The sequence below is a fragment of the Delphinus delphis genome, chromosome 1 (genome assembly GCF_949987515.2).
Source record: "Delphinus delphis chromosome 1, mDelDel1.2, whole genome shotgun sequence".
NCBI lineage: Eukaryota > Metazoa > Chordata > Mammalia > Artiodactyla > Delphinidae > Delphinus > Delphinus delphis.
The window spans coordinates 146,172,063-146,198,211 of NC_082683.1; the positions used below are offsets into that span (position 1 = coordinate 146,172,063).

Here is a 26,149-nt window from a genome sequence, read left to right on the forward strand (position 1 = left end):
TTACCTGACGAAAGCTCTAAAAGTATTTTCCCCAGTTAAAGGGAAGAAAACATTTAAAAAAAACTCTGCCACTTTAAGAGAACCAGAGCAGTTACCCAGGAGGCACGGCTGGACGTGACACACCGGTACTCCAGGCCTCTCTGCAGCAGCTCTCTCTGAGTCAAGGAGCTGGCTGCTGGCTGAGTAATTGCTGGAATTAGCCTAGAGACCTCAACGCCCGCTGCCAACATGCTCTTCTGGGCTCTGTAATTCAGAACCACGGTGGGTAATGCTACTGGTTGCAACGCTCTTAGCGTTTCTACATGTTTTCTGTGGTTGTCACTTTGGTTTGATCTGGAACATTGTTTATTTTGTGTCTTTGTTCTTTGGCTCTTGGAAATACACCCGTGGGTATGCTAGACACAGGGATTCTCCCCACCTCCAAAAAAAAAAAAATCAACCAAAACCTTTGCTGTATTTCCCATGCAGATGCAGCATAAGGAGATACAGACCCTCACACACATCAGCAAGAGCATCCCTCAAAGTAGCTTCTGTTATAAAAGGCCAGTCCAGGTCTGATGTCTGATGTGTGGACAGAGCTTTCTGTACACTAAGCTGACTGGTTTCCTGCTCTTCTCCCTCCCCCAGCCACAGGGATTCCAGCCAATGTCCAGAGAATCATCAGCTACGAAACATCGATTATTTTTATATATCTGTTTCTCTTAGATCCTTGAAAGCAGGGCATATTTCTTCCACCTTAGAAAACAGCAAGACTGCCACATTATCCAGTCCCCTGTCCCCACAAGATTACAACCCAGTGGGTTAGAACAACGGGCTGGTAATTAACCTTAAAGATATTTTACAAGGGTACCAAGTTCTTCTGCATAGATCATCTAACCCAGTCCTGCCCAGGGTGAGGATGGGCAGGGGGGCGGGCATTCCACCATTCAAGACATTTATATTAAACAAAGCGCTATACTAGATGCCATGGGCTTTTCAAACACTCAAGGAAAAGCGGAAGGGAGGAAGACCCACCCAACTATATTTAAAAAAATGATAGAAAGAAAATAAATAGTCTAGGATAAACAACAAGGTCCTAATGTATAGCACAAGAAACTATATTCAATATCCTGTGATAAAACATAATGGAAAAGAATATAAAAGAAGAATGTATCTATGTGTGTAACTGAGTCACTTTCCTGTACAGTAGAAATTGACACAACATTGTAAGTCAAATATACTTCAAAATTTTTAAAAATAGAAAAAAAAAGAAAGAAAATAAATAGTTTAGATTTGGCTCAGCAAAGAGAGTAGAAAACCAAGTCCCATCATTCAGTTATAAATATTGTCCTTAGGAATTTGTCCAATTCCCCAGATTTCCCACTAGGACACTCTTCCTTCAATATTCCACAACAACTGGGAAAGCTTGAGCACTGGTATTTCTAACCGGCTTAATCTTCCTGACTATGTTATAAATGTTTGCTTTCCCTCTGCAACTAGACCACAGGAAATTTAAGCAGTTGCTTACTCTTCTGCCCCCTCGCTGGCCTTAATGTACTCTGCATACAGTAGGAGCTCTGTGCATAGTGAATAAAACAGAAAATCTAGTATCTTTAACTCCAGTCTGGGGCATCAAGGAGACCAGTGTTCTTGGATGGCTCAAGTGCTCACAGGAATCTGTCCACTTTCACCAAGGCACAGAATCCTACAATTACATATGGTCAGAGCTAGAAGAGACCTTTTAAATCATAAGGTATTTTACAGATGAGTAACTGATGCCCAGAAACGTAAAGTGACTTTCCCAAGACCATGAAATGAATGGAAAAGCCAGGACTAGAATCGCGGGGCTCTAAAGCATCAGATGTGAGTAAAAAATGTCACAGAACCTAGAGATAAAATGAGGAACCTCTCCCCTCTGCCTACCCTGATAGAACAGAAGGAGACAGCATATATTTGCATCCCATCCCAACTGAGTAATTTGCTTGCGTAATCAGATGCACTTCCTCGGCTAAGTGCTTTCCAGTTCACTGTTTGGCTTAAAAAATGATTAAAAGGTTCAAAAACAATTATCTATTTCCATTTCCAAAATGGATTTTACTGCAATAGACTCTGTATTAATAAACACATACAAATGTCACTCTGTGAAGAACATATTGTCTGCAAATAACCTTTCAATTAGAAACAGACGCTGTGGCTTCCAGCATCTAAAGTGTTTTAATTGAAATGGCCTGGTTGCAACTGAAATCAGGCTGGAGGCAAATTCCTTCCACTCAGGCTCTGTTCTGAAGGTCTGACCTTCCCTTGGGATTTTATGTTACTACTCTCAAGCACCCGGGATGCACACACAGCCCTCCAGTCCAGAATGTGCTCCTGAATCTGTCCTTTCAATACAGAGCATCCGGTCCTTGCCAGTAAGCAGTGTCCACACTGACTTAGGAGGAGGAAAGGAAACTGTGCTGGTTGCAGTCTATGTGGATATTTCTCACTGGATCCAAATTCAACAAATGTGGACCGAATGCCTATTACATGTTAGACCCTGTGAGAAGTACTTCACGCGAGCTTTCTCTCCTTACCCTTGAAGCAGATCGGATGGTAGACAGATAGATGAGAAGTCAACAACAATGGCTGTCATTTAGGGAACTGCCCCAAGTCTTTCACATGCATTAACACATTTAAGGCAGTATCCTCATTATCTCCATTTTACAAATGATCAAACTAGGGCTCAGACCTAGCACATGGGAGAGGAGGGATTCATACCCAGGTGGTCTGTCCACAGCCTGTGCCTCTAACTTCTATGCCAGGCCATATCTCTTGCCCTCAGCAATAAAGCAGCCTACTCTTCTCCTGGGGTTCCTCCTCTTAAATAATGCTGGGGATCCTTTATCCCACAGTCCCTTTATCTACAGGCCAAGCGTCTTCCATATTTTCAGGTTTATGGAACACTCTCAAATACACTCTCGTCTACTATAGCACACGTTTCCCTAAATACCATAGTCCATATGTCACTGGTAAATAGGAGAACAACGTCCATACAAAACACAAATGGTGTCTGTTTATATGTAATTTTTTCTTAGCTTGTTAATACTCAGCCCCAAGTAAAAGCATCTGAACACAAAACTCACTAACAGAGCTGATTACATTACTGTACCAGGTACCCATTCATCCCGCCCCTTTTTCCTATTAGCCTAGTAGAGCCACATGCTCTGTCACAGACAGACATAAGGCACAGTTCTCGAAGATGCAGTGTAAAAGAACATCACAAAGCAAGGATCCGCAGCCATCCATCTCAGTCATCACTCAAATCTGTGTGAAGCCTACAAGCACTTTTCCCCACCCCCCTCTAACCTTGCCTTCAGAACTCAGCAGTCTCTATCCCCCTTCCATCAAGGTACCGTCACCTTTTAAGGTAAAGGCTGGTACTGCCTAGAACATTTATTTCTTAGTAATTCAGTGTGACTTTCCAGTTGAGCTGACATCCTTATTAGGATTGTTGTTTTTCTTCGTGTTCTGGATGGAGTTTCATAGATTTGGGGTGATCTAGCCAACTCTCTTTTCCCGTAAGTCCTGTTATCTTTTTATGTGCCATTTTATATAACCTGAGATTTTTCAAGTTTGTGTGCCTCGCATTACACCGGAAACACCTTGAATTGGCAGCACAACCAAAAGCATGAAACTGTATCCAGTTTCCTCAAGATTCCCATGGTCTCTGGTCAGCACTGAGTTGCTGTGAGGACAGAGCTGCCTTGGCCACGTCCATTTGTATAGCCTCCCATACCATTCAGAGTTTTTAGTTGTAAACAACAGAAGGCACTCTAGATAACTGAAGCAGAAGCGAAATTTCTTAAGGACATTAGGTCACAGAACATCTGGGTGGACCAGTGAATCAGGCTGGGAGATGACGGACTCACCAGAGAGCCCCTGCAGGCCCTACTGCAGATGCTACTGCCACCCTCTCGAGGAACACTTCAGTGGGACGCCTCTCCTGACTGCCTTCTGAATCAAAGTCACCCCTTTGATGCATCTGACTGGCAGAGCCTGTAATATATTCTGGGACTGGCTGCCAGGGAGACGCAGAAAGTGACTTTTTGACTTGTACTTTGAGGAGGTAGAGTTCAGAAGGCCAGACATTTCCCAAAGCCAGAAGGATGTTCAAAAGGTACTTACTGAGTAGCCAGAGGATGGAGCAAATGTCCACTCTACTTAGGAAGCAAACTGTACCCAACTCCTGGCAAACATTGACCTCCTGGTACTAGGCTGGTGCCCTACCAAGCCCCTCCCCCATAGCAAGTCGACCCCTTTCCTCACAGGTGTGCTTGCTTCGATGTTCTGTCTGATGTCCACCAACTCAACAGCACGTATCATCCTCATTGCAACAGACCTTGATCTTGTATGTTGACTAACATTTGGAAACATCCCCAACGTTCCAAGGCTTATTAACTTATTAACAGGTCATGTTCAAAGGAGTAACATATTCCCACGAGCACACCAGGATTTTGACAATCCCCCAAAAGAAATGATAGAGAAGAAAGTCGCTACCCTGACTCACAGCATCATACCTCCTCCCTGGTACATCAGCAACTCCTCATTCCTACAGACTGCAGGGTATGCCCAACTCCCAGCTCGCTGACTGTCCCTTCACACATTCTTCTCATTTGGGTAGAGGTTTTCTGAATGCAAATGAATCTTCTCTAATTGATATAAAAGTTTTCATCATTTTAAATGTTGGTATTATTAGTATTATTGACATATTAGTGATAAAGATCCTCCCACTCTAGTACATTAATAGGCTACACTATGCATTTTCTGCTGAAGGTTTTTTCCCTTCAGTACATCAATTCCATTGTCTAAGTGAGGACTTCAGATGTGTTAGGATACATATGCGTAAGTAATTTTTAACTACAGCTACACTTTCCCAGCAAACTTTAGTCACCCATTTCCAAGTTACTGCTTAGAATCTGAGCCTGACTATATATTTTTTTTAATTTTTTATTGAAGTACAGTTGTGTTAATGGTGTGTTAATTTCTGCTGTACAGCAAAGTAACTCAGTTATACACATGTACATTCTTTTTTATGTTCTTTTCCATCATGGTTTATCACAGGATATTGAATATAGTTCCCTGTGCTATACAGTAGGACCTTGTTGTTTACCCATTCTATATATAATAGTTTGCACCTGCCAATCCCAAAATCACAGTCCATCCTTCCCTCCCACCTCTCTGGCAACCACAAGTCTGTACTCTATGTGTGTCTGTTTCTGTTTCATAGATAGGTTCATTTGTGCCATGTTTCAGATTCCACATATAAATGACATCATATGGTATTTGTCTTTCTCCTTCTGACTTACTTCACTTAGTATGATAATCTCTAGCTGCATCCATGTTGCTACAAACGGCATTATTTCATTCTTTTTTATGGCTGAGTAATATTCCATTGTATAAATGTACCACATCTTCTTTATCCATTCCTCTGCTGGTGGACAGTTAGGTTGTTTCCCTGACTTTGATCTTTCAAACACCATTCAGTGGAGCTTATTTTAACCAACACATATCAACACTTCCCCCCTCCCCAGTTAACGATCCTGTCTCAGGAGATGTTGATAGACAAAAAAGACATCACAAATGGTCCTCATGGAGCTCACTGCCTCTCTGGGGAGACAGGAAGTGTGCCATGTTGATGTGGTGGGGTAAGAGCTGTGAGGAAAAAGAAATCACAAGAGGCTGTGGATACATGTTGGAGAGCAAGGAGGCAACTCGGAAGAGGTGATGGATGGCCTGTGACTGAAGGGTTGAGTAGGAAACAGCCTGGAAGCAAGGGGGAAGGGGAAGAACTTTCGGGAGAGGATATAAAAGCCAAAGAGAGCATCGCCGGTTAGGGCGACACTGTTCGGCGTGACTATGGCTGGTGCCAGGGCAGCAGGAGGGAAAGTGGTGGGAGCTGAGGCAGGTCAGACCTTCACAGGGCTTGTATGGCCTGATGAGGAGAAAGCTTCAGGCGGATTTCAACAGATGACAGGACCCAACCTACCTTTTGAGGCATCTGTGGCGGCAGAGTAGAGGGTGGATTTGAGGAGAGTGAGGCAACAGGCAGGGATGCACACAGAGGCTAAGGTGGTCATTCTCAGCATCCAAGGACTTGAATCAATGCAGAGGAGAGCGAGGAGGAGGGCGTACAGTTCAAAAGGAAAAACAGCACTCAAGACCTTGCATGGCCTGGTCCAGGACAACCTCCCAGCCTCCCTGTGCCCCCGTCACTCTGCGCTTCAACCACTAGGACCTTCTTTCTGTCCTTCCTCCTGGAATGCACGCTGCTCTTTGACGATACTTTTCCCTCCACCTCAGCACTGCCTCCTGGGGAGCCTTCCCCCCGGGGAGCTCCCGTTCCACTCCCGGGTCAAGTGCCCTACGCACTTGTAGGACCACGTGTCTCCTTCTTGGCACTACTGGCTACTATACTTGTCCACAAACGTGTATGATGTCCCACAGACGGCTCTCTGCTCCCGAACCCTAAACTCCATGAGAGCAGGAGCCATGTCCCTATTTGCTTCCTACTGTGTTCTCGCCCACAGTAGGTACTAAAATGATCTGACGATACATGAGTGGATCCCTGCATTTAGAATCATTGATCTCACCCATGTGGTATTGATTTGCTTGATTTAACTCACAAATGGGGAAACGGCAGCCGTGATATGAAAAAACTTGCTAGTCAAGTCACGTTGCTAGTAAGTGCTAGAGCTGGCTTGGGTTTGGGCTACAGCCAACTCCACCTGTTCACGTCCATCCCGTGGACACACCATCTGTTGCCAGGTGCTCAAAGGAAAATGGAGGAGAAAGCAAGCTCACGGAGCTTACATGTCAATCATCAAACCGAAGAGAAAGCACCATCCTAGATTTCTCTTTAAAAAAAAAAAAAAACTTGGTGTTGCCATTCAGTCTGCTATCACCCCAGCAGATGAACAAGGAGTCAAGTGAAGTATAATGATGGTGACAAAAATGAACAATTATTAAGTGCTTACTCCATGCTGAGTGCTATTTTAAGCACTTTAAATATATCAATGTCACCTCATCCTCAAAAAGAGCCTGGGAATTGGGTATTATTACTAATACTCTTTGTACAGATGAGGAAAGTCGAGCACAGAGCTGTCAAGTTGGTCACAGAATCAACAGTGATGCAACCAGCATTCAAACCCAGGCAGCCCAACACCGGAGCCTGAACCCCAAGCCACCAACTGTGACCTTCAAGATGGCAGAGCGCCCCAGGGGGAGCACCTAACTCCTCCAGGGGAGCCAGCAAGAGCTCTGCAAGAGAGGTCATGACCTCTGCACCCAGTGCTGAGAAGGCCTATATGGGAAGAGGGAAGCAAACACGCACAAAAAGAAAGAAGAAAATTAAGGAGCGAGTCTTGTTCAGGGAACAGAAAGAAGTTAATGCGGCTGCTCATGGGGCTAAGAGTTAAGTCAGGAAAAGGCAGTTGAATACATGGCGGTGGAGGGAGGAAAATGGCTGATTAAAACTGCCTTTTGTTGGTTTGTCTGTAAACTGTGTTTCGATTCAATGGCTGGGCTGAGGGGACAGGTGGAATGAGGAAGAAAGTAAAGGTGAGGTTCACAATAGAAGGGAAACGGAAGATGAGGGGCCTCGGTTACGGTGCACACAGTACAAATGAGGAAAACAGGGCACGTTCGGTTAATATTTAACAGGAGGAACTGACAGAACTTAGGGACCAAAATGGGGAACGTGAAGGGTGGTGACGAAGGGCATTTCCAGACGGACCCCAAGGTTTCTGCATTGGTTAATATGGGTGGGGAGCCATCCCTAAGATGGGCGGAGAGTAGGGATGGGACAAAGGGGAGGTTGAGAGGGGGTAAGAGTAGATAAGGAGGTCCTTTTGGGGCAAGCTGAACGGCTAATAAGATGCATGTTGATCTTTCAACTAAGCAGGCAGAAATACAATTGAACACCCAGCACCTCTACAAAGGGAGCAGACACATGGCATTATCATGTAGACCAGTGTGGGCCAAGAGAATGTTCGTGATGATGGAAATGTGCTATATCTGCCTTGTCCAAGATGAGAGCTACACGTGGCTATAAGCACTTCAAGTGTGGCTGGTGCAACTAAGGAACAACAAAGTTTGTAATCTTGCCGGACTTTAAACCATTTAAACTTACATAGCCACAGGTGGCTAGTAGCTGCCGTATGAAAGAGCACAGATCTGAACAGGAGCGGCTCGCTAATAAGAAAAACACCAGAGCTGCTCATCTGAGGCTGCCGAGATTGGAAGGGACCTTAGAGATTATCAGGTATAATTTTCTCATTTTACAAAGAAGAAAACTAAGGCCCCCAACAGGAGAAGTGACGGGCACAAAATCACTGCAGCGAGAGAGCAGCAAGGCAGGCTGGAGCCACGGCCTTCTGTATCTGATCCAATGCCCTTTCCATTTCACAGGCTGCTTCTGGTACGGATGCAAAAATAACTGCAATTTTATTTAAATCTGGAGTGTGGAATCGATGTGGCTCATGGGCAAAGCCAAGTAAAGATCATGTACTCCCCCTGCCGAGCGAGACATCCCAAACATCACTGGGTAAGCAGCTACATCAGATACTTTAGAAGCAGATAACAGAACCCACTCTGGTTAGTTTTAATATGAAAGGAATCAATTAAGGAAGGACCAGCAGTTTGCACAATCTCTGAGAGAGGGTCTCAAAGCCAGGCTCGGAGGCTATGCAGTCAGGTACTGTTGTCAAATCACACCACCACTGCTCTGATGGGGACCCTACTGTGCCTGCCACTGGGCTCAGGGGAACGGCCAGCCAGATATCTGCCTCTCCACGCTGGATGGCACTGCTGCCAGGATCACCAGAATGCATTCCACGGCCCCCTCCCTCCACATGTCATTCTCAGTAAAAGCTAAAGAGAGGGGAGGAGACTCTTACGACAAAGGAAAGCAAGTTTCTGGCTTCTACCTGGTGCAGAAGCCCCACAGGTCAGAAATTAGGAAAAGAATTTTTTAAAAAGGCACCGGGCTTCCCTGTTGGTGCAGTGGTTAAGAATCCAACTGCCAATGCAGGGGACACGGGTTCGAGCCCTGGTCTGGGAAGATCCCACATGCTGCGGAGCAACTAAGCCTGTGCGCCACAACTACTGAGCCTGTGCTCTAGAGCCCGTGAGCCACAACTACTGAGCCCGCATGCTGCAACTACTGAAGCCTGCGTGCCTAGAGCCCGTGCTCCACAACAAGAGAAGCCCCCGCTCTGCTCGCCACAGCTAGAGAAAGCCTGCGGGCAGTAATGAAGACCTAAAGCAGCCAAAACTAAAATAAATAAATTAAAAAAAAAAAAGGCAACACCACCACCACTTAACAAATGCCGTGTTGAATAAATACCCCATCTGTACTGGTTTGGACCATGGATTTTACAGCCCATCTCACTCAGCAGCATCCTTCCCTGACCCAGAGCTTTGTACACTTAAAATTATGTCTCTATATTGCAAATTTTCTCAATTAATTCACCAGGGGCTCTTTTCAATTTTTTAAAGGATACATTTATTCACCAGAACATCTATATTGATAGAAGCTATGTATGGTGGGAAGTGAATTATGCATTTTGACTCTTAGAGCGTGAAGGGTTTCTTTTCTTTTCTTTTTTAATCTGGATTTTCTAATTAACAAACTCGATATAGCACAGCCATGAAGATGAACAATTCTGGAAAGTTCTTCCTCAGAAGTGGCAGCAGTAGGAAGGAAGCAAGAGTGGATCTGAGAAATCTTCTAAGAACTGAAAAGTATTGTAATGTGAGGCTTAATCATCGAGGCTCTTCCATCCTAAGATTCTACAAAGGGAAGGAACAGACTACAAATCACTCCAGGTGTTGGAGTCTGGGGGAAGAGAAATGCTGTCTTGGACAGTGATTGTGATGGGGGAAGCCAGGAAGGGGTTCAGTCTGTGACAAAAACTGAGAATGTACCAACCGAGAATATGAGGGGAGAATATACCAACTCATTATGCAACAGCTCTCATGAGCGAACCAGATGGAGTTCTCCTCCAGGCAGCCCCAAGGTGGGGGACCAGTGCTGTACTTAGATCGAGAAGGCCTCCTGTCCTGAGGGTGGCCGACATCCAAAGGGAGCGGCACAAAGACAGGAGCACGGAGGGTTAAGAACTGGACCTTCAGAGACTCCACAGTGAAGGACCGAGAGCTCACGAGGCAAGATGGTTACTTGTCCCCATGAGAAAGCTACAAACACCACCCCAGGTGGCCTTCCCAGAGCCAAGCCACGGTCTCCAAATGCCTATTGCCAGGTTCCACCATCGTTTAACTGCCTCCAGGTTCATGTCCACATGTATAATCACACCTTTTACAACACACCAAGCAAACGTAAACAGAAGGAAATTAAAGGATAGTTAGGGCTACTGTTACTCAACACAGAGTAGCTTTCACAGCAGCTGGTTGTCAAAGAAACTTCCCTGAGGAGCATGGACAGGCCTGGGTCACCAAGCTCCAGCTCACGGTAGAGCAGCATGGTAATGGCTGAGGTTCAAAGATCACAATTTCACTAAATTCCTAGCTAAGCCTGACACAGACCTGTTACACCCCTACTGAAAACCCTCCAATGGCTCTTACTGCATCTAAAAGAGACCCTGCTCTTCTTCACCGTCCGGCCGTCGCCTCGTCCTCCAGAATCATTTTGGACCCTTGGCTCCTTGCTCCACACCCTCCAGCCCCACGGGCTTCCCTCCTTCCATTCCTCAAGGGGCTCCTTCCCATCTCAGGGTCTTGGCGCTTGCCCTTCCCTCTGCCTGAAACAGCCCAGCCTCAGATCTCCCCCGGAAGCCTCTTCCCACTCACCCTTCTCTTACCCAGGGTCACCTACCGCCTCCAAGAGGCCCTTCCTGCCCATGCTATCGAAGGGAGCTAGCTCTCCCACCTGGCTCCTCCATCACATCACGGGCATTAAAGGGCTTGCTTACTTGTTTTCTCTGTCTTCACCCACACAAGGCAAGCCGAGGGAGGGCAGGGGTATTGTCTAGCTCGTCATTGCTTTTATCCCAGCTCCTGGAATAGTGCTTAGACCACTTAATTGGTTGCATAAATAAATGCATTAAAAGAAAAAAGGATCACGGTGATGGTTGACCAGGGCTCCCTGACCTGTACAGGCCTCTGCTCTGGGGGTGATGGCCAGTCCTGGTGTCTGAGTGATTCCCTGGGCCCAGCACAGGGACCAACTTTCCAGAGCCCTGAAGACAAGGGGTAACACCCCAAAATATGGACTCATTTTCCACTCTACCTTCATTGGCCGCGGAGCTGCCAGAACAGAGGCCGCATCTCCCAATTCCTGGCAAACTAATGCAGCAAATTGATGGCTTCTCTGAGGTACCTACCAGTGTATTTGGGGAGAAGCTTCGAGAACAAGTTGAGCAGCGGCTGTCCTATGAGACTGGAGAGATTCCACAAAAGAATCTGGATGTCATGAAGGAGGCAATGGTTCAGGCAGAGGAAGCGGCTGCTGAGATTACTAGGAAGCCGGAGAAGCAGGAGAAGAAATGCTTGAAGAAGGAAAAGAAAAGGCTAGCTGTGATTGCCCTGCATCTTCAGAAAACAGCAGTAGGACCCCGGAAGAATGTGAGGAGACAGATGAAAAGACCCAAAAAGACGAAGAAGCAAAAGCCCCAGGAGGCTCCTCAGGAGAATGGAATGGAAGACCCCCATCTGTCTCCTCCAAACCCCCAAAAAAAGAAATCTTTTTCCAAGGAGGAGCTGGTTAGTAGTGATCGTGAAGAGACAGCTGGCAGTGGAAGTCCTACCAAGAGGAAGAAATCCTTCCCCAAAGAGGAACCAGATAGTGACCCTGAAGAGTCAGGAAACAAGAGGGTCCCCAAGAAAAAGAGGAAATTCTCTTCTAAGGAGGAGCCTCTCAGCAGTGAACCTGAAGAGGCTGCTGCCAGCAAGACCTGCAGCTCCAAGAAAAAGAAAAAGCTCCGAAAGCTATCGCAGGAAAATGAGAATGAACATTTCCCTAGGAGGGCACAACTTACAGAGATATTTCCCAACCCATCCCCTATAGCCCAATAAAAATAAAAACAAATTCACGAGTCAAAAAAAAAGAAGAAAAAGGGAGATGGTTACTAAGTCATGTTACATTTTTGAGAAATAAAACGTATTCGTTAAACATTTTTTTAAATTAATGGCACCAAATGCTCAGGCGACCACTTCCCTACGCTCTATGTCCTTGGGTTCGTCAGACTAGAGATACTGGTTTCAGCTCTGTCACCAGGAAAAGGAACTTTCTCAGTCCACTGCTCTACTCTTTTTTTTTTTTAATGGAATAAATATTACCTTATTTTAAAATGGAGATATAATTGACATATAGCCTGTTAAAAACAAGACAATGGGCCCAAGATGGAGACACTTATGCTGAGCGTGGAGAAGGCCGCATCTGAGATGGACCTGAGCGAAGCAGGACTTGGATGTGGGGGCAGGGTGGGCACTTCATGCACAGGGAACACATGAGCCAAGAAAGGAAGCCAGGGAATGGGGGAAAGACAGAAAGCAGCATTTAGACCCATTTGGCGGTGACCCAAAGGAGAATAATGGTGAGATGAGATGGAAAGGGAGCCTGAGACCTACTGTGGTGGACCCAGGACATTGGGCGAGCAGGGGGGGGATTAGTCTGGTTCTGACAGAGGAAAGAGAATCACTGACTGGTTCTGAGCAGGGAGTGACAGCATCAGGTAAGTCGTCAAGAGTTCAGAAAGGGATAGTGAGCTGCCTAAAGTCACACAGGAAGGGGAGGGGCCAGGCCTCAAACCCTGTTACCCTGATTCCAGAGGTGAAGTGGGGTCGGGGGAAGGACAAAACTAACCCCTACTACGTCCCCACTGTTTCCCCAGGCACGGAGCTAAGTGTTTTGCATATAGTATTAAACCTCACTACAGCCCTATGAGGGAAGAAGCCCAAATTACTGACAAAGGTGCATATCTTTCCTCCAGAAACAAAGGAAAGGGTGATGTGAGAGATGGTGAGGAGACAGACTCAACAGGATCTGGAAGCTGACGGGGCCCGGGAGCAACGGTGGCTGCAGTCACCTTCTCTTCAGCACCCTGCCTGCATCCTATGATCTTTCTCCGTGGGGCCGCTTTGGGATCCGGCTTTCTTCACGCACAAGTTCCTCGCTTTTCATTGAAAACACTTTGTTACTGGAACACCACACAGCTCATGAGCTGCTGGTTTCATATTCCACAAGTCGAATGAAAGGAAGCTTTAAAAAGAAGGCTGGGAGGCTGCAGTCCCTGCAAAGGAGAGGCGTGTGCAGTGGCCAGGGACCAAGGGGACTTGGTGGCTCCGACCCAGGTGCCACATCTCTCCTCCCACTGCCACTAAGAGGGGATCAGCAGTGCCTGATCAGGGGCAGAAATGCAGAGGTCAGGCTCCCTCAGGCGGGGGCAGCTTTTTAATCAGCTCATTTACTTTTTATACCACTATTAAAAAATTATCTACGTAGACAAACAAAAGTTGACTTCCGTGTTATAGTCACACAATAACAAATTCAAAATCCTATGTAACAAATCAGGTATTTGGCCTCTGGGTTATCACCTCTGTGTGTGCTGAAAAATAGATATATATTGGTTTTATCTTCCCTCCTTTTATATTTGTCTATAAAAATATACACAGGGCTTCCCTGGTGGCGCAGTGGTTGAGAGTCCGCCTGCCGATGCAGCGGACACGGGTTCGTGCCCCGGTCCGGGAAGATCCCACATGCCGTGGAGCGGCTGGGCCCGTGAGCCATGGCCGCTGAGCCTCCGTGTCCGGAGCCTGTGCTCCGCAACGGGAGAGACAACAGTGAGAGGCCCGCGTACCGCAAAAAAAAAAAAAAAAAGAAAAAAATATATATACATAATGGTTTCAAGTATGTATTTAAGTTGTTTCTAAGCTACTAGACTGAATACAGATGCTAATTATCTTCCTGGTTCTTACTCCCAGGACCAAATGCCCACATTCTTCCTCAACATCTCCGCTTCCAGAGCAGCTCAGAGCCTAAACAGGTCTCAACTGTCCTGAGGAGACACAGGAAAGAGAGAGGCTTATCCCCAGCACTCTTCCTTCTCCTTCTCAGGAGGACACCTTTAGCCTGAAATGAATCTCGCTTTTGACTACTAGACTTCTTTTTGTGTGTGTGTGTGGTAAGCAGGCCTCTCACTGTTGCGGCCCCTCCCGTTGCGGAGCACGGGCTCCGGACGCGCAGGCTCAGCGGCCATGGCTCACGGGCCCAGCCGCTCCGCGGCACGTGGGATCCTCCCGGACCGGGGCACGAACCCGTGTCCCCTGGATCGTCAGGCAGACTCTCAACCACTGCGCCACCAGGGAAGCCCTTGACTACTAGACTTCTTAAAGATGCAAGGTGGACTCTTTTGAACATGTTGGACATCATACAATCCAAGACATATTTCAAATGACTTCTTTATCAGCACCGTTAACTATAGCAAAAGTGGTGGTGAACTTCAGGGTGCTCAGAATAGAGGTGGAGAAAAACTACCCTGTGATTCATGAAGCTTCTGTTCTGCTGTGGGGCTGGGTTTATGAATGGGTCAGGTAGGTACAGGTTGTCACTAAGGGAAAGCTAAAAACCGTTTTGCTTATTTCAGAATTCAGTGAACCATTAATTCACACATCACTGAAATGTGCTGCCCTCTGACAATTCAAAGACCCTCCAGACCATTGTGGGATCCCAGGATCAACCTCCAGAAGAAGAACAAAAGACACTACAGAAGTGAGCAGCTGGCCCATTCTACCTTCTCTCTCACCAGAACAAAATCACGCTTCAAAAGGGCACAGCTGTGCTGTTTCATGGACACATTAGCATTTGTACAGGATTGAATCTGCACTATACTGAACATTCTCTAGGCAGAATCTGTTTGCTTATGCAAAGGAATTTATCTTCTGATGAGTGTATTAACTCCAGAGAGCTTCTCAAACAGCTTTAGGGCCATGCCTGAGGCTCACTGCCTTTTTCTGTTTGCCTAAGAAGTACCCACGGCATCACCGCCACACTGCACTTCTGCTCCTGACAGGATATCAAAACAGTCTCCCAAGGACAAAAGTAATGGCTCTGATGCACTCACACATGGACTTTAGAATAAAAAGGGAAAGTGATGACCTTTATTGAATAAATTGCTTTTCTTTTTTTGGCAGCGCCATGAGGCTTGTGGGACCTTAGTTCCCCAACCACGGATTGAAACCAGGCCCACGGCAGTGAAAGTACCGAGACTTAACCACTGGACCACCAAGGAATTCCTGCTATTTTTTTTTTAAGTTAGATTCTTATTTGAAATATGTATTTGAAATGGATTAAATAGCTAAATATAAACAATACAGAAAGTAAGACGAAAACACAGGTGAATACTTTCCTGTTTTTTACATGCATAAGCGTAGGAGCAATTGTTTAAAAAAAAAAAAACACTGACAAATTTTATCTTTCAGACAACATGTAAGAGGGATGTCTCCAGGTTTTCTTTGAAAAGTCACGAGAGCATCCTGTATTACTTAAACCGATTCCCCAACCTGAGGAACTTAGAAGAGGGCAAGGAGGTAGGTACAAAGCAATTAGAGTATACCTTTCATAAAAGGGGTAGGGCTGGCTACAGTTCTGGGTAAAATGAAATATGCCTCAGTCAGCAAGAATCAAACCGAACATCACTAGTCAATTCTACTTTCTTGCCAAAACTTAACTAAGCTAAATTTAAACAAGCCATCCTGTTATCTAAAATCAAAGCGGTGGTTTCTTCTGTAATCTCTTTTCCTAGATTGGTCACTTTTTTCCTTTTCCTTTTGTAGCATCACATTAAGAATTCCAGCCAATATTCTTCTGAGGCTATTTCTTAAGTGAGTTGTGATTACTGTTTCCTGAAAGTCTTCCCTTTGGTTTCTGTAAGATGCAGAAGGACTGAGCACACTGAGTTTTCCCACAGTCATCATAAAACGCCAATATCAGAAATGCTCACATTTCATTAAACGTGACAGCGCCTTCCGGCCCCATAGCTCAGTGAAGCACTCCAACAACTTAAAAGGAAACATGTCCCTCCCTGCAGTTGCCCAGGCTGAGATCACAGATAGGGCTCTTGCCTTTGTGGAAACTGATGTCATTCCAGAGAAGTCGACATTGCTTCCATCAACGGAAAAGATGCAGCTGATTAATTTCAGGCATGCTGCAGCTTCTTTCCTTCCAAACGCTAAGCATTCAATACAGCGGGACAACCCAGAGTACATGCTAAGAGTTTACTGGAGCCAATAAATGCAGTTAATTAAAAAAAAAAAAAAAACTATGCCAATTCCCTTTTACAAAGGGAAATATATTTTCTTCTCCCGGCTATCACAGAACAAGAAGGGTCCCACAAGTACGACCCCACATTCTTCCAACCTCTAAGGTGCTCTCCAGCGGTATACTTCCAGGAAAGCGCCATTGCCCACTGGAGTCACTAAGTCACCATTCACTGCTTTGCTTCTTCGTTCCCCCGGCAATCGTGTGCTGCTTCTCTCCACCCAACTGAAAACACTTTCTCTAAGTCTAAAGGGCACTTAAGACCTTCTGGTGGCGAAATACAAGAGCTCCTCCAATTAAAAAGAAAAAAAAAAATCCCCACTCAAACCACCTTCTCCACCAGCTGCCATGCCTTTCTTTCCTCCCTATCACAGCTTAACTTCTTAAAGGAGTTGTGGTTGCCATTCCCTCACCTCCCACTTTCATTGTGCCCACACCCTTCTTCAACCCCGCTGGCTTCTGGGGTCGACATGCAGATGAAACAGTTCTCACTAAGGTGCCCAAAGATCAACAGGGCTCAGTCCCCACCAGGCATGACCTCCCAAACTGGGAGCAGAAAGGACCCATTTTCTACAGACAGCTGCAAACAAAGGGGTTTGCACCCCATCCTGGGATTACTAAGAGATGGACAACTGACTGCTCCCCCAACCACCTCCCTACCCAACGCCCGGCCCCACCCTATCCCCAAGCTGGCAAGAGGACCGAGGAAGAGACTCCTTCGAGCCCCTAGGTTCCTGGCTTAATGGGGAGTGCTGCTGTATGTTGGGGGAGGGGATGAAGAGACTTTATCCAGAGACTGGGCATGCCTGCAAGAAGGGGAGACTTTTACTCCCACAGTGGATAACAGTGGGCACGTTGATTTGTCCTGCCCCTACCAGAGTAAAAGAAAGGAAAACTGCAGGAAGACAGCAGGGCAGAAAAAAGCCCCAGATCTGCTTGGTTCACAGAACAACCGATTAAGGTGACTAGTTGAGCATCTTACTAGCACGCACCCATAAGGGCCTCCTGCCAGGGCCAGGGCGTCCCAGCATCTGTTCCAGTTACATTAGAGGCACTTAACCCTTCCCTCTGCCTCCTCCGCACCCAACATAGGAAACACGGTTGGAGCCCAGAAGAAGGACAGGGAGGAGGGGTCCCAGAGGCAGACCACCCTCCTCACTTCAAGTTGCTCAAACCACAAGGCTGGCAAGAGATGAGCTCAGGGAAAGCTTTAAATCAAATGTCTATTTTCCTCACCGTGGTATTCCCAGATGTAACCAAGGAAGTGGCACATGGTAGGCTTAATAACTATCTGTTGAATAAATGAACAGCTTCTTCTTAATCCTCACCCTCTGTCCTTTCTGCCTCATTTCATTCATTTACTCATTCAGTCACTTCTACACAATTGTTTTTTTCTTTGTTTGGTTGGGGTTTTTTTGTGTTTTTTAACATCTTTATTGGAGTATAATTGCTTTTCAATGGTGTGTTAGTTTCTGCTTTATAACAAAGTGAGTCAGCTATACATATACATATATTCCCATATCTCCTCCCTCTTGCGTCTCCCTCCCACACTCCCTATCCCACCCCTCCAGGTGGTCACAAAGCACCGAGTTGATCTCCCTGTGCTATGCGGCTGCTTACCACTAGCTATCTATTTTACATTTGGTGGTGTATATATGTCCATGCCACTCTCTCACTTTCTCCCAGCTTACCCTTCCCCCTCTCCATGTCCTCAAGTCCATTCTCTAGTAGGTCTGTGTCTTTATTCCCATCCTGCCCCTAGGTTCTTCATGACCATTTTTTTTTTTTTAGATTCCATATATATGTGTTAGTATACAGTATTTGTTTTTCTCTTTCTGACTTGCTCCACTCTGTATGACAGACTCTAGGTCCATCGACCTCACTACAAATAACTCAATTTCGTTCCTTTTTATGGCTGAGTAATATTCCATTGTATATATGTGCCACATCTTCTTTATCCATTCATCTGTTGATGGACACTTAGGTTGCTTCCATGTCCTGGCTATTGTAAATAGAGCTGCAATGAACATTGTGGTACATGACTTTTTTTGAATTATGGCTTTCTCTGGGTATATGCCCAATAGTGGGATTGCTGGGTCGTATGGTAGTTCTATTTTTTTTTTTAAAGGAACCTCCATACTGTTTTCCATAGTGGCTGTATCAATTTACATTCCCATACACAAATGTTTGCTGAAGGTTGATTCCATCCAGTTTAATTATGGAAAGATGATTGAGGCGTGTTCCCTGCCCTCAAGAAAGTTACTAGAGAAAGTAAGAGAAGTACAAACTTGCAGCTACCACAGTAATTACGTGAACAGTAGCACAGGAGTAATACAAAGTACCAAAGACATTAACTCAAAAAATCCAAACAACTCCCTGAAGTACACCCAGACAGTTTTTCTTATCGGTTTAGGTATAGAATTCTCATGCCTGCCTTTCCCATGACCACTGGCCCTTTAACCCTCCTAACTAAAATACATTTACCCTTGATGTGTCAAGGGTAACTGTTTACACACTGCCTTGTGTGTGTCATATCCTGGAGAAAGCCAGGATAATCCAGATTCCTTGGGTCTGGGGTAGGCCAAGGAGATTTCCAAGCACAGCCTTGCATAAAGACCTAGAGAAAGGACAAGGTATGTATGGCTTTGCTCGGAACACCGCCATATGCAATCTGTCACAGAGGAAATGCTGCTGGTTTAGGATCAAGGTGATGCCAAAGATGTACATGTCCCCTCAGACAGCATCTTAACCACAGGGAGATGGCCATGCATTGTGGAGAACTGAACTACTGTAACATCTACCCAGAAATCACATGTGATTTACAATACTGTTTATTAGTGGACTCAGAATTAATTAGCATTTAGAGCTACATATTTGCAGAAAGTAAATCACTCTACATGATTTCTGGTTTCCTTGTGATCTTAGCTTATAGTCCCTCAGCAACCATTATTGCTCCCCACATATATTTTTGATAGGTATTTTTAATGACCACTTTCCACCATTATTAGAATAATGAATATAACTCAATATAATAAAAAATCTAAAAAGTACAATAAAGTTTATAACAGGAAAAATATTGTGCATATTATTACCAACACTGTTAATCTTCTGGTATATTTCCATTTAACCTCTGTTTGATTTAATAGCTATTTGGAATTAATATGCCCCATAAGCCAACGCTGGTAAAAATCACCAATATACTAGGATATAAACTGCGATCTCTTTCAATGATGAACAAGACTGTATCTTCATGATTGTGAAACAAGTAGTAGATTCAGTTTAAAAAGCTTAAATTCAACGGAGGGAAAATTGGTCAAGAGGGTTGTTTAATGTATGAATGCAAGCTGGCTCTCTTCACTATTCTTTTTTTTATAAATTTATTTATTTACTTTATTATTTATTTTTGGCAGCGTTGGGTCTTCATTGCTGCGCACGGGCTTTCTCTAGTTGCGGCGAGCAGGGGCTACCCGCGGCATGTGGGATCTTCCCGGACCAGGGATCGAACCCATGTCCCCTGCATTGGCAGGCGGATTCTTAACCACTGAGCCACCAGGAAAGTCCTCTCTTCACTATTCTATTTGTTTTTCCAGTAGCCCAATAGTTGGGTAACTATCATTTCAGATACAAATCCCTTTAAAAATAAATTCCTTTGATTGTTTAAAAAGGATATCCTTGTGTGATTCTGGGAGGCACAAAAAACAGAGCTAGTGGTATTTTCTTGTCAAATATATGGTTGCCATTATTTATCAAGATATCTCACAAGGATTTTATTTTCATCTCAGTATTCCATAATAGACACGCTATTCCAATGATACCTAAAATAAAAACGATTGGCTTACCTAACTAAGAAATCATGCAGTCCAACGTCAAAATACCTGTTGAAGGGAGACAAAGACAAGCATATCAATAGAAGATATTCACAGCAGTGGTGGACTTGACCAAAAATATATCATTCACATTTGGAACATGGTGAATACATGGATTACTCCATGACAGTGGTTCTCGAAGCATGACCCCTGGAGCAACCGCAGCAGCATTCCCTGGTCAAATTCTCAGTCCCCACCCTCACACACTGATTCAGAAATCCTGGGGATGAGGCCCAGTAATTAGCTTTAACAAGCCCGCCAGATGATTCTGATGCAGAACCGCTGCTTCATGAGAGCAAAAGTATCTCAGCAAGCCTAAACTCTCTCTCTCTCTCTCGAAACAGAAGCCAGAAAAGTGAACTTCACCACTTTTCCAAAAGGGGAGTCATTTTATAGCACTAGTTGTCTCTGATGTTCATTTACTCAAAAATAAATGAAATTATGATTTAAAAGCATGAATCCACACTGGCCAGAGGGAAGAAGAGGGGTGGGGGAAGGTGAACTCTGTTCTTCCATCTCCTCCTGGCCATAGTCCCTGGAGCTTTTCGCAGGAGAGAACAACCCCCCCATATCCGGGTCCGCTCTAGCAGGGAAGGGAGAAGGCAGTTCCATGCACTCGCTGGTGAGCCTGCATTGTGCTTGGGCGTCACACAAGCATCCAGAAAACCCTGGGCGGTAGTGGACCCCTTCAGTCACAGCCTCCCTCTGACACCACCAGACTGGCTCAGTCCATATGAGTGGGACGGCCTTGGTTGCCCTAATGAGCACGCTTGTTCCCCCTAAACCTCTGCCCGCTTAGCCGGTGTCCTTCTCTCACCTTTGGGTCTGGCCCGAGTCATGATGGTGCCGCCCACCAGGTATAATCACTACTCCTAACACCTGGATGGTGGTGGTTGTGTGCCACCCACTGGACTGGCCTCCCCAGTTAGCAAGCAGCCTGAGGCAAGCCCGAGGGACTTCTGTCCCTACAGACAGTGAGCAGTGGACTCAGAAATTCCCCCTAGAGTGGGGTCCAACTGCCCAGGCAGGCCCTGACTGTCCCTAGCATCCGGGTCCACCCTAGCCCTTCCCTGGAACATCTCAGCCTACTTGGCACCCCACCGTCCCTGACATATAGCAGGTGATTATAGATATTAAGATTCCTTGTGGGATACCTTTAAATGACAAGATTCTTTCATGCGCTCAAGCATCTGTTTATAGATTATAGACACAGGGTAGGTGAGAATAAAGAAACAAAGCCAAAATACGAGGTACCTCATTTATTATATCACTTACCTGAAATAGTTATATAATTCAGGGAAACTCAAAGTCAAGGTATTGTGCGTAAATTCCATCTACTCATAAGCCTCTGAGCAGAGCTCTAGAGGGAGATATACCTGCAGGGGTAGCTGATTTGTTTCAGCTGATTTTACATTGACCTGGATAAGGTCAATTCCTATACTCATATTTAACACAGATTTAAAAAAAAAAAGAAACAGAAACAGAAATGATCCCTCCTCTCGACCAAAACCAAGGCTACATTGCTCAGCAACATAAGTAAAACCTTCATATGACAGACAGCAATTGTACGTTTGCCAGAACAGCAATATGGGCGGTAGAAGTATGTATGGATTAAAACAAAGATTTCAGTCTTTTCAATTACACCAGCAACAGACTCTGTTACAGGAATCAGAGGATGAAACAGACATGAAAGGAATCACAGAGACCCTCAGTGTAGAGGTGCGGTAGGGGAAGAAGACCCTGAAGCAATAATGAAAAACCTAATAATATACATAGAAATTGTTATTCATTTAGCACCCAGAAGGTGGCAACTACTCTGTTCAGTACTCACACACGTACCTGGTTGCCGGCGAGGTAGGTACTGGCATCCCCATTTACCGGTGAAGGAACTAGAGTGCAGAGGCTAAGTAACTGGCACAGAGCTCACAGCTAGGAGAGGACAGAGCTGGGAGTCAAACTGAGCCCTGAAAGCCACGAATTATGTGCTCCTCCCACTAAAAGTACAGGCTCTCACTGCCCCTCATTATTACTAATTGAAAATGGCTGTTGATTTTAAATCAGCGCTCCTTTCCACCTCCACCTAACCTCTGCTTCCCCCTGTTCCGGGCAAGCCCACGGTCTCTGCAGGCGCCACCTACCTCCTCGGGTCTTAGAGTCAGCCAGGCTCTGGAAAGCTGTGTCGATTCTCTGGGCTCCAGCTTCCCCACTGGGAAAAATGGAGACCCCTTACTCGTAGGGAGGTTATGAGACTTAAGTGAGAAAATAGAGATACGGGGCTTAGCACAGTGCTTGGTCCACCACGTGTACTCAATAAATAGTAGTCCCCTTTCCTCCAGTTTTTAAGAGTTGTTTTAATGGCAGCCCCATTCCTAATAACTCAGCAGGAGAAGCAAGACACATTAAAAAGAAGGACATATGGGGCTTCCCTGGTGGCGCAGTGGTTGAGAGTCTGCCTGCCGATCCAGGGGGCACGAGTTCGTGCCCCGGTCCGGGAGGATCCCGCATGCCGCGGAGCGGCTGGGCCCGTGAGCCATGGCTGCTGGGCCTGCACGTCCGGAGCCTGTGCTCTGCAACGGGAGAGGCCACAACAGTGAGAGGCCCACGTACTGCAAAAATAAATAAATAAATAAAAAGAAGGACATAAGTTGTCTTACAATGCAGCCCAGAAAGGGAGGCCATTAATCCAGGGCACGGGCAGGGCCTGAGCCCTGGAGAAGGGGGCAGCGGGGCTGGAACTCTGAGGGGCGAGCACCAAGCTCAGGGCACAGGCAGGCGAGCCGGAGGATCAGTGTCCCACAAAGAGCCTTGAAGCTGAGCGCAGGGGTGAGGGCTGGGGTCACGGGGAGCCTCACCCTGCCTGCCCCGCTCCTGACCAGCATCTCATACTGGCATACCAATACACACCAGTGCACACCCAGGTTCACCTGCAGCTATGGCGGCCCTAAAAGTCAGGGTCTAAATGTACAGAAGTGAGGGGCTGTGACACAGCTTGTGTTTCAGACTGTTTCCTCTCATACACGTGTGACTGGTGGCGGATGGAATTTGAGGCTGGGACAAGCGGAGGACTTTCAGCATCCTTGTGACAGGCAAGCTGTCAAGAGAACAGTATAAAGAAGGGGTCCCCGACCTTTTTGGCACCAAGGACCAGTTTCGTGGAAGACAATTTTCCCACGGACCAGGGGGCAGGTGGGGGGGCAGAACGGTTCAGGCGGTAATGCGAGCGATGGGGAGCGATGGGGAGTGGCTGGCGAAGCTTCGCTCGCTCCCCAGCCGCTCACCTCCTGCTGTGCAGGCAGGCTCCTAACAGGCCGTGGGCTGCTACTGGCCCGAGGCCCAGGGATTGGGGACTCCTGCTATAAAGGTTAATAATTACCTGGAAACAAGTAGAATGGAGATGGTCGAGGTGAGGGTGGGATGGGGATTTGCATCAGAAAACGTGACAGGAAAAATGTAAGAGGACAAAAACAGAACTATTTCATAGGTAAACATATCTTACTCCTTTACGGCATTAATTCATCTGGTATTCATTCATTCGACAGATATTCCATCTGGGCCTTCTATGGGCCAGGCATTGGTCTAGCCCTGGGGATGCAGTGGAGGGTAACATAACAAGGCACCTACTTCTCATGGCACTCACATTCTAGGTGGAAGAGGTAAACAACAAATAAGCACTTACATACAGAAGATAACGTCAGAGGGCAGAGAATGCACACACAGTGACAGCACAGAGGGACAGGCCACACAGGCACTCTGGGAAGGCTTCTCTGAGGTGGTGACGTTTGGGTTGAGATCTGTATGGTCAGAAAGAGCCAGCTATGCAAAGATCAGAGGATCTAGATTTCCAGGCAGTAGGACATCCAGAGAAAGGGCCCAGGTTGGGAAGGAATGGGGCAGGTGAGAGATGGAGAAAGAAGGCCAGCGTGACTGGAGAATGGTGAGCGAGGGGAGACGGGGACAGCAGAGGTTGGGAGAGGGGGGCAGGGACCAGATCTGAAAGGACTGTGCATGCATGATAAGGAGTTTGGGTTTTAATTTAACATTGATAGGAACAGAGGAGTGGTATTTTTTCCTTTATTTAAATTTCATTCTTCCAGCGGTAGAGCTGTGGTATGCTTTGGTTTGCATATTAAAAAGAACACTTTGGGTGTCCTGAAGAGAATGGATGGTAAGAGAAGCCGGAGGGCAGGGAGACCACTTAAACAGCCATTGCAGTCCAGGTGAGAGATGATGGGGGCTCAGCCCCCAGATGGAAATACTGGAAACAAGAGAGGAGAGACAGGGACGGATTCCAACAGGATTTTGTGTGGAGTCAAAAAGACTTGTTGACACACTCATGCAGGGTGGAGCAAATAAAGGGAAACATAACCTGCAAAATAGGTGCGAGTGCCTCTTATCACTCAATTTCAAACCAAGCAGCCTCAAAGTCTTGGCTTCTTAGGGAATTACCACCTCAATAATGCTTGGTGACCCACATGCAGATTAAGGGAATGAGAATGGCCTGGGATTACTTACACTTAAAAATGGCCCACCTGTTGGGAGAGCTATAAGTCATAGCAATATTTTTTTCTTTTTTTGTTGTATTAATGTATTGTGGTGAAGTATACATCACATAAAATTTACCATTTTAACCATTTTTAAGTGTATAGTTCAGTGGCATTAAGCACATTCACATTGTTGTAAAACTATCGCCACCATCCATCTCCAGAACTTCATCTTCCTCAAGCGGCACCCTGGGTTTCCTCTATACAATGGAAAAGCTGATTTGGGCTCCTTCCAAAGGGTTCGGGGTGGGGTCTCACCTGTGGGGCTTTGTCTTTAATTTCAAAACACAAGCAAACCAGTGAACTCTAGAAATATGTTCTCCTTGGTTTTCCTGGATAGATGGAAAAGGTGCCTTAAGGGAGCTAGAGTAGGAAGAGAATACTATTTTTGATTTTAGATTTGTATGCCAGGCACTGCTAGGCAATCTGTGTATTCTTTCTTTTAATCCTCGCAACCACCCTGCAAAATAGGCCCCTGTTTCATAACGCTGCATGGCCTTATCCCCAGCCACCTAGCTGGCAAATTGCTGAGTCAAGACCTAGCTCAGAGCACCAGATGCCAAAGTCTGTGTTTTTCCCTTCATGCATTTAGCTACTGACCCATTTAACAAATATTTACCTTGTGCCTACAATGTGCCAGGTGGTGGGGATTCAGTAATGCATGGCACATAACCCCCCAGCTTCAAGGAGAGCAGAGCCTAGTAAAGGGGTGGGAAAGTCAATAATAATTCAATACAGTGCCATCGATATCAAACACTGTCTCCCTCGGTGAACTGCAAACTCCTTAAGGGCAAGAACCAAAGGCAGTCACCAAGTAGATTCTTAGTATCTATTGGGTGAATCTGAGACACGTTGGGACCTGGGACCCGGGACTCTTTGCTGCAATGCTTGTACCTGGACAAACGTCTCCTTGAGCAACAGAATACAAAGAAACTATAAGGGACTAAAAATAAATGCATGCATGCACACAGCTGGGGCAAATTATGAACAAGATACAAAAAGGCCAAAACCCAACTGCCACTTCTGAGATGCATGGAGCAAAAGCAGGGCACTGCGCACCATCCCCTCCCCCCCCACACACTCACAGAGCACCACAAGGGGTCACCCAAGCCACTCCTCCAGCCCAACCCACCGGTCCGCCCCAACCCTGACCCCATTTAAGGAACCAGCTGGCTCCTCCTCAGGCGCGAGCAAGGGAACCCGTTACTTGTGTTCGCCCCCTCGTGCTGCAGCAGGAGTCCCAATAAAGCCCTGCCTGAATTTCTCGTCTGGCCTCTTATCAATTTCTATTGATTAAAGAGTCCAAGAACCCAGATGGGTAACAAATCAACGTGTGACTGATGTGCTGTCAGAAGGCACCGACGCCCCCGCCTGCTCTGGCACTTAGCATAGTACGCTGCAGATAGCAGATGCTCAAACGTAATCATTTAACACATCCGTTACTATATGTA

General features: G+C 46.1%; 1 protein-coding gene, 1 non-coding gene and 1 pseudogene across 2 annotated transcripts in view; 2 read left to right on the forward strand and 1 right to left on the reverse strand.

Annotated features, from left to right (window-relative positions):
* Positions 1–26,149, reverse strand: part of HHAT (hedgehog acyltransferase) — a 363,481-nt gene that overhangs the window by 142,075 nt on the left and 195,257 nt on the right. The window contains exon 9 of the mRNA XM_060010033.1: positions 20,131–20,166. Coding sequence (XP_059866016.1) covers positions 20,131–20,166 — 36 coding nt within the window. The remainder of the gene's footprint in view (positions 1–20,130; positions 20,167–26,149) is intronic.
* Positions 11,092–11,177, forward strand: LOC132416643 (small nucleolar RNA SNORD86). The gene has a single exon (XR_009517675.1). It is a non-coding gene; the product is annotated as a small nucleolar RNA SNORD86 (small nucleolar RNA).
* LOC132425675 (nucleolar protein 56 pseudogene) lies at positions 11,446–12,048 on the forward strand (annotated as a pseudogene).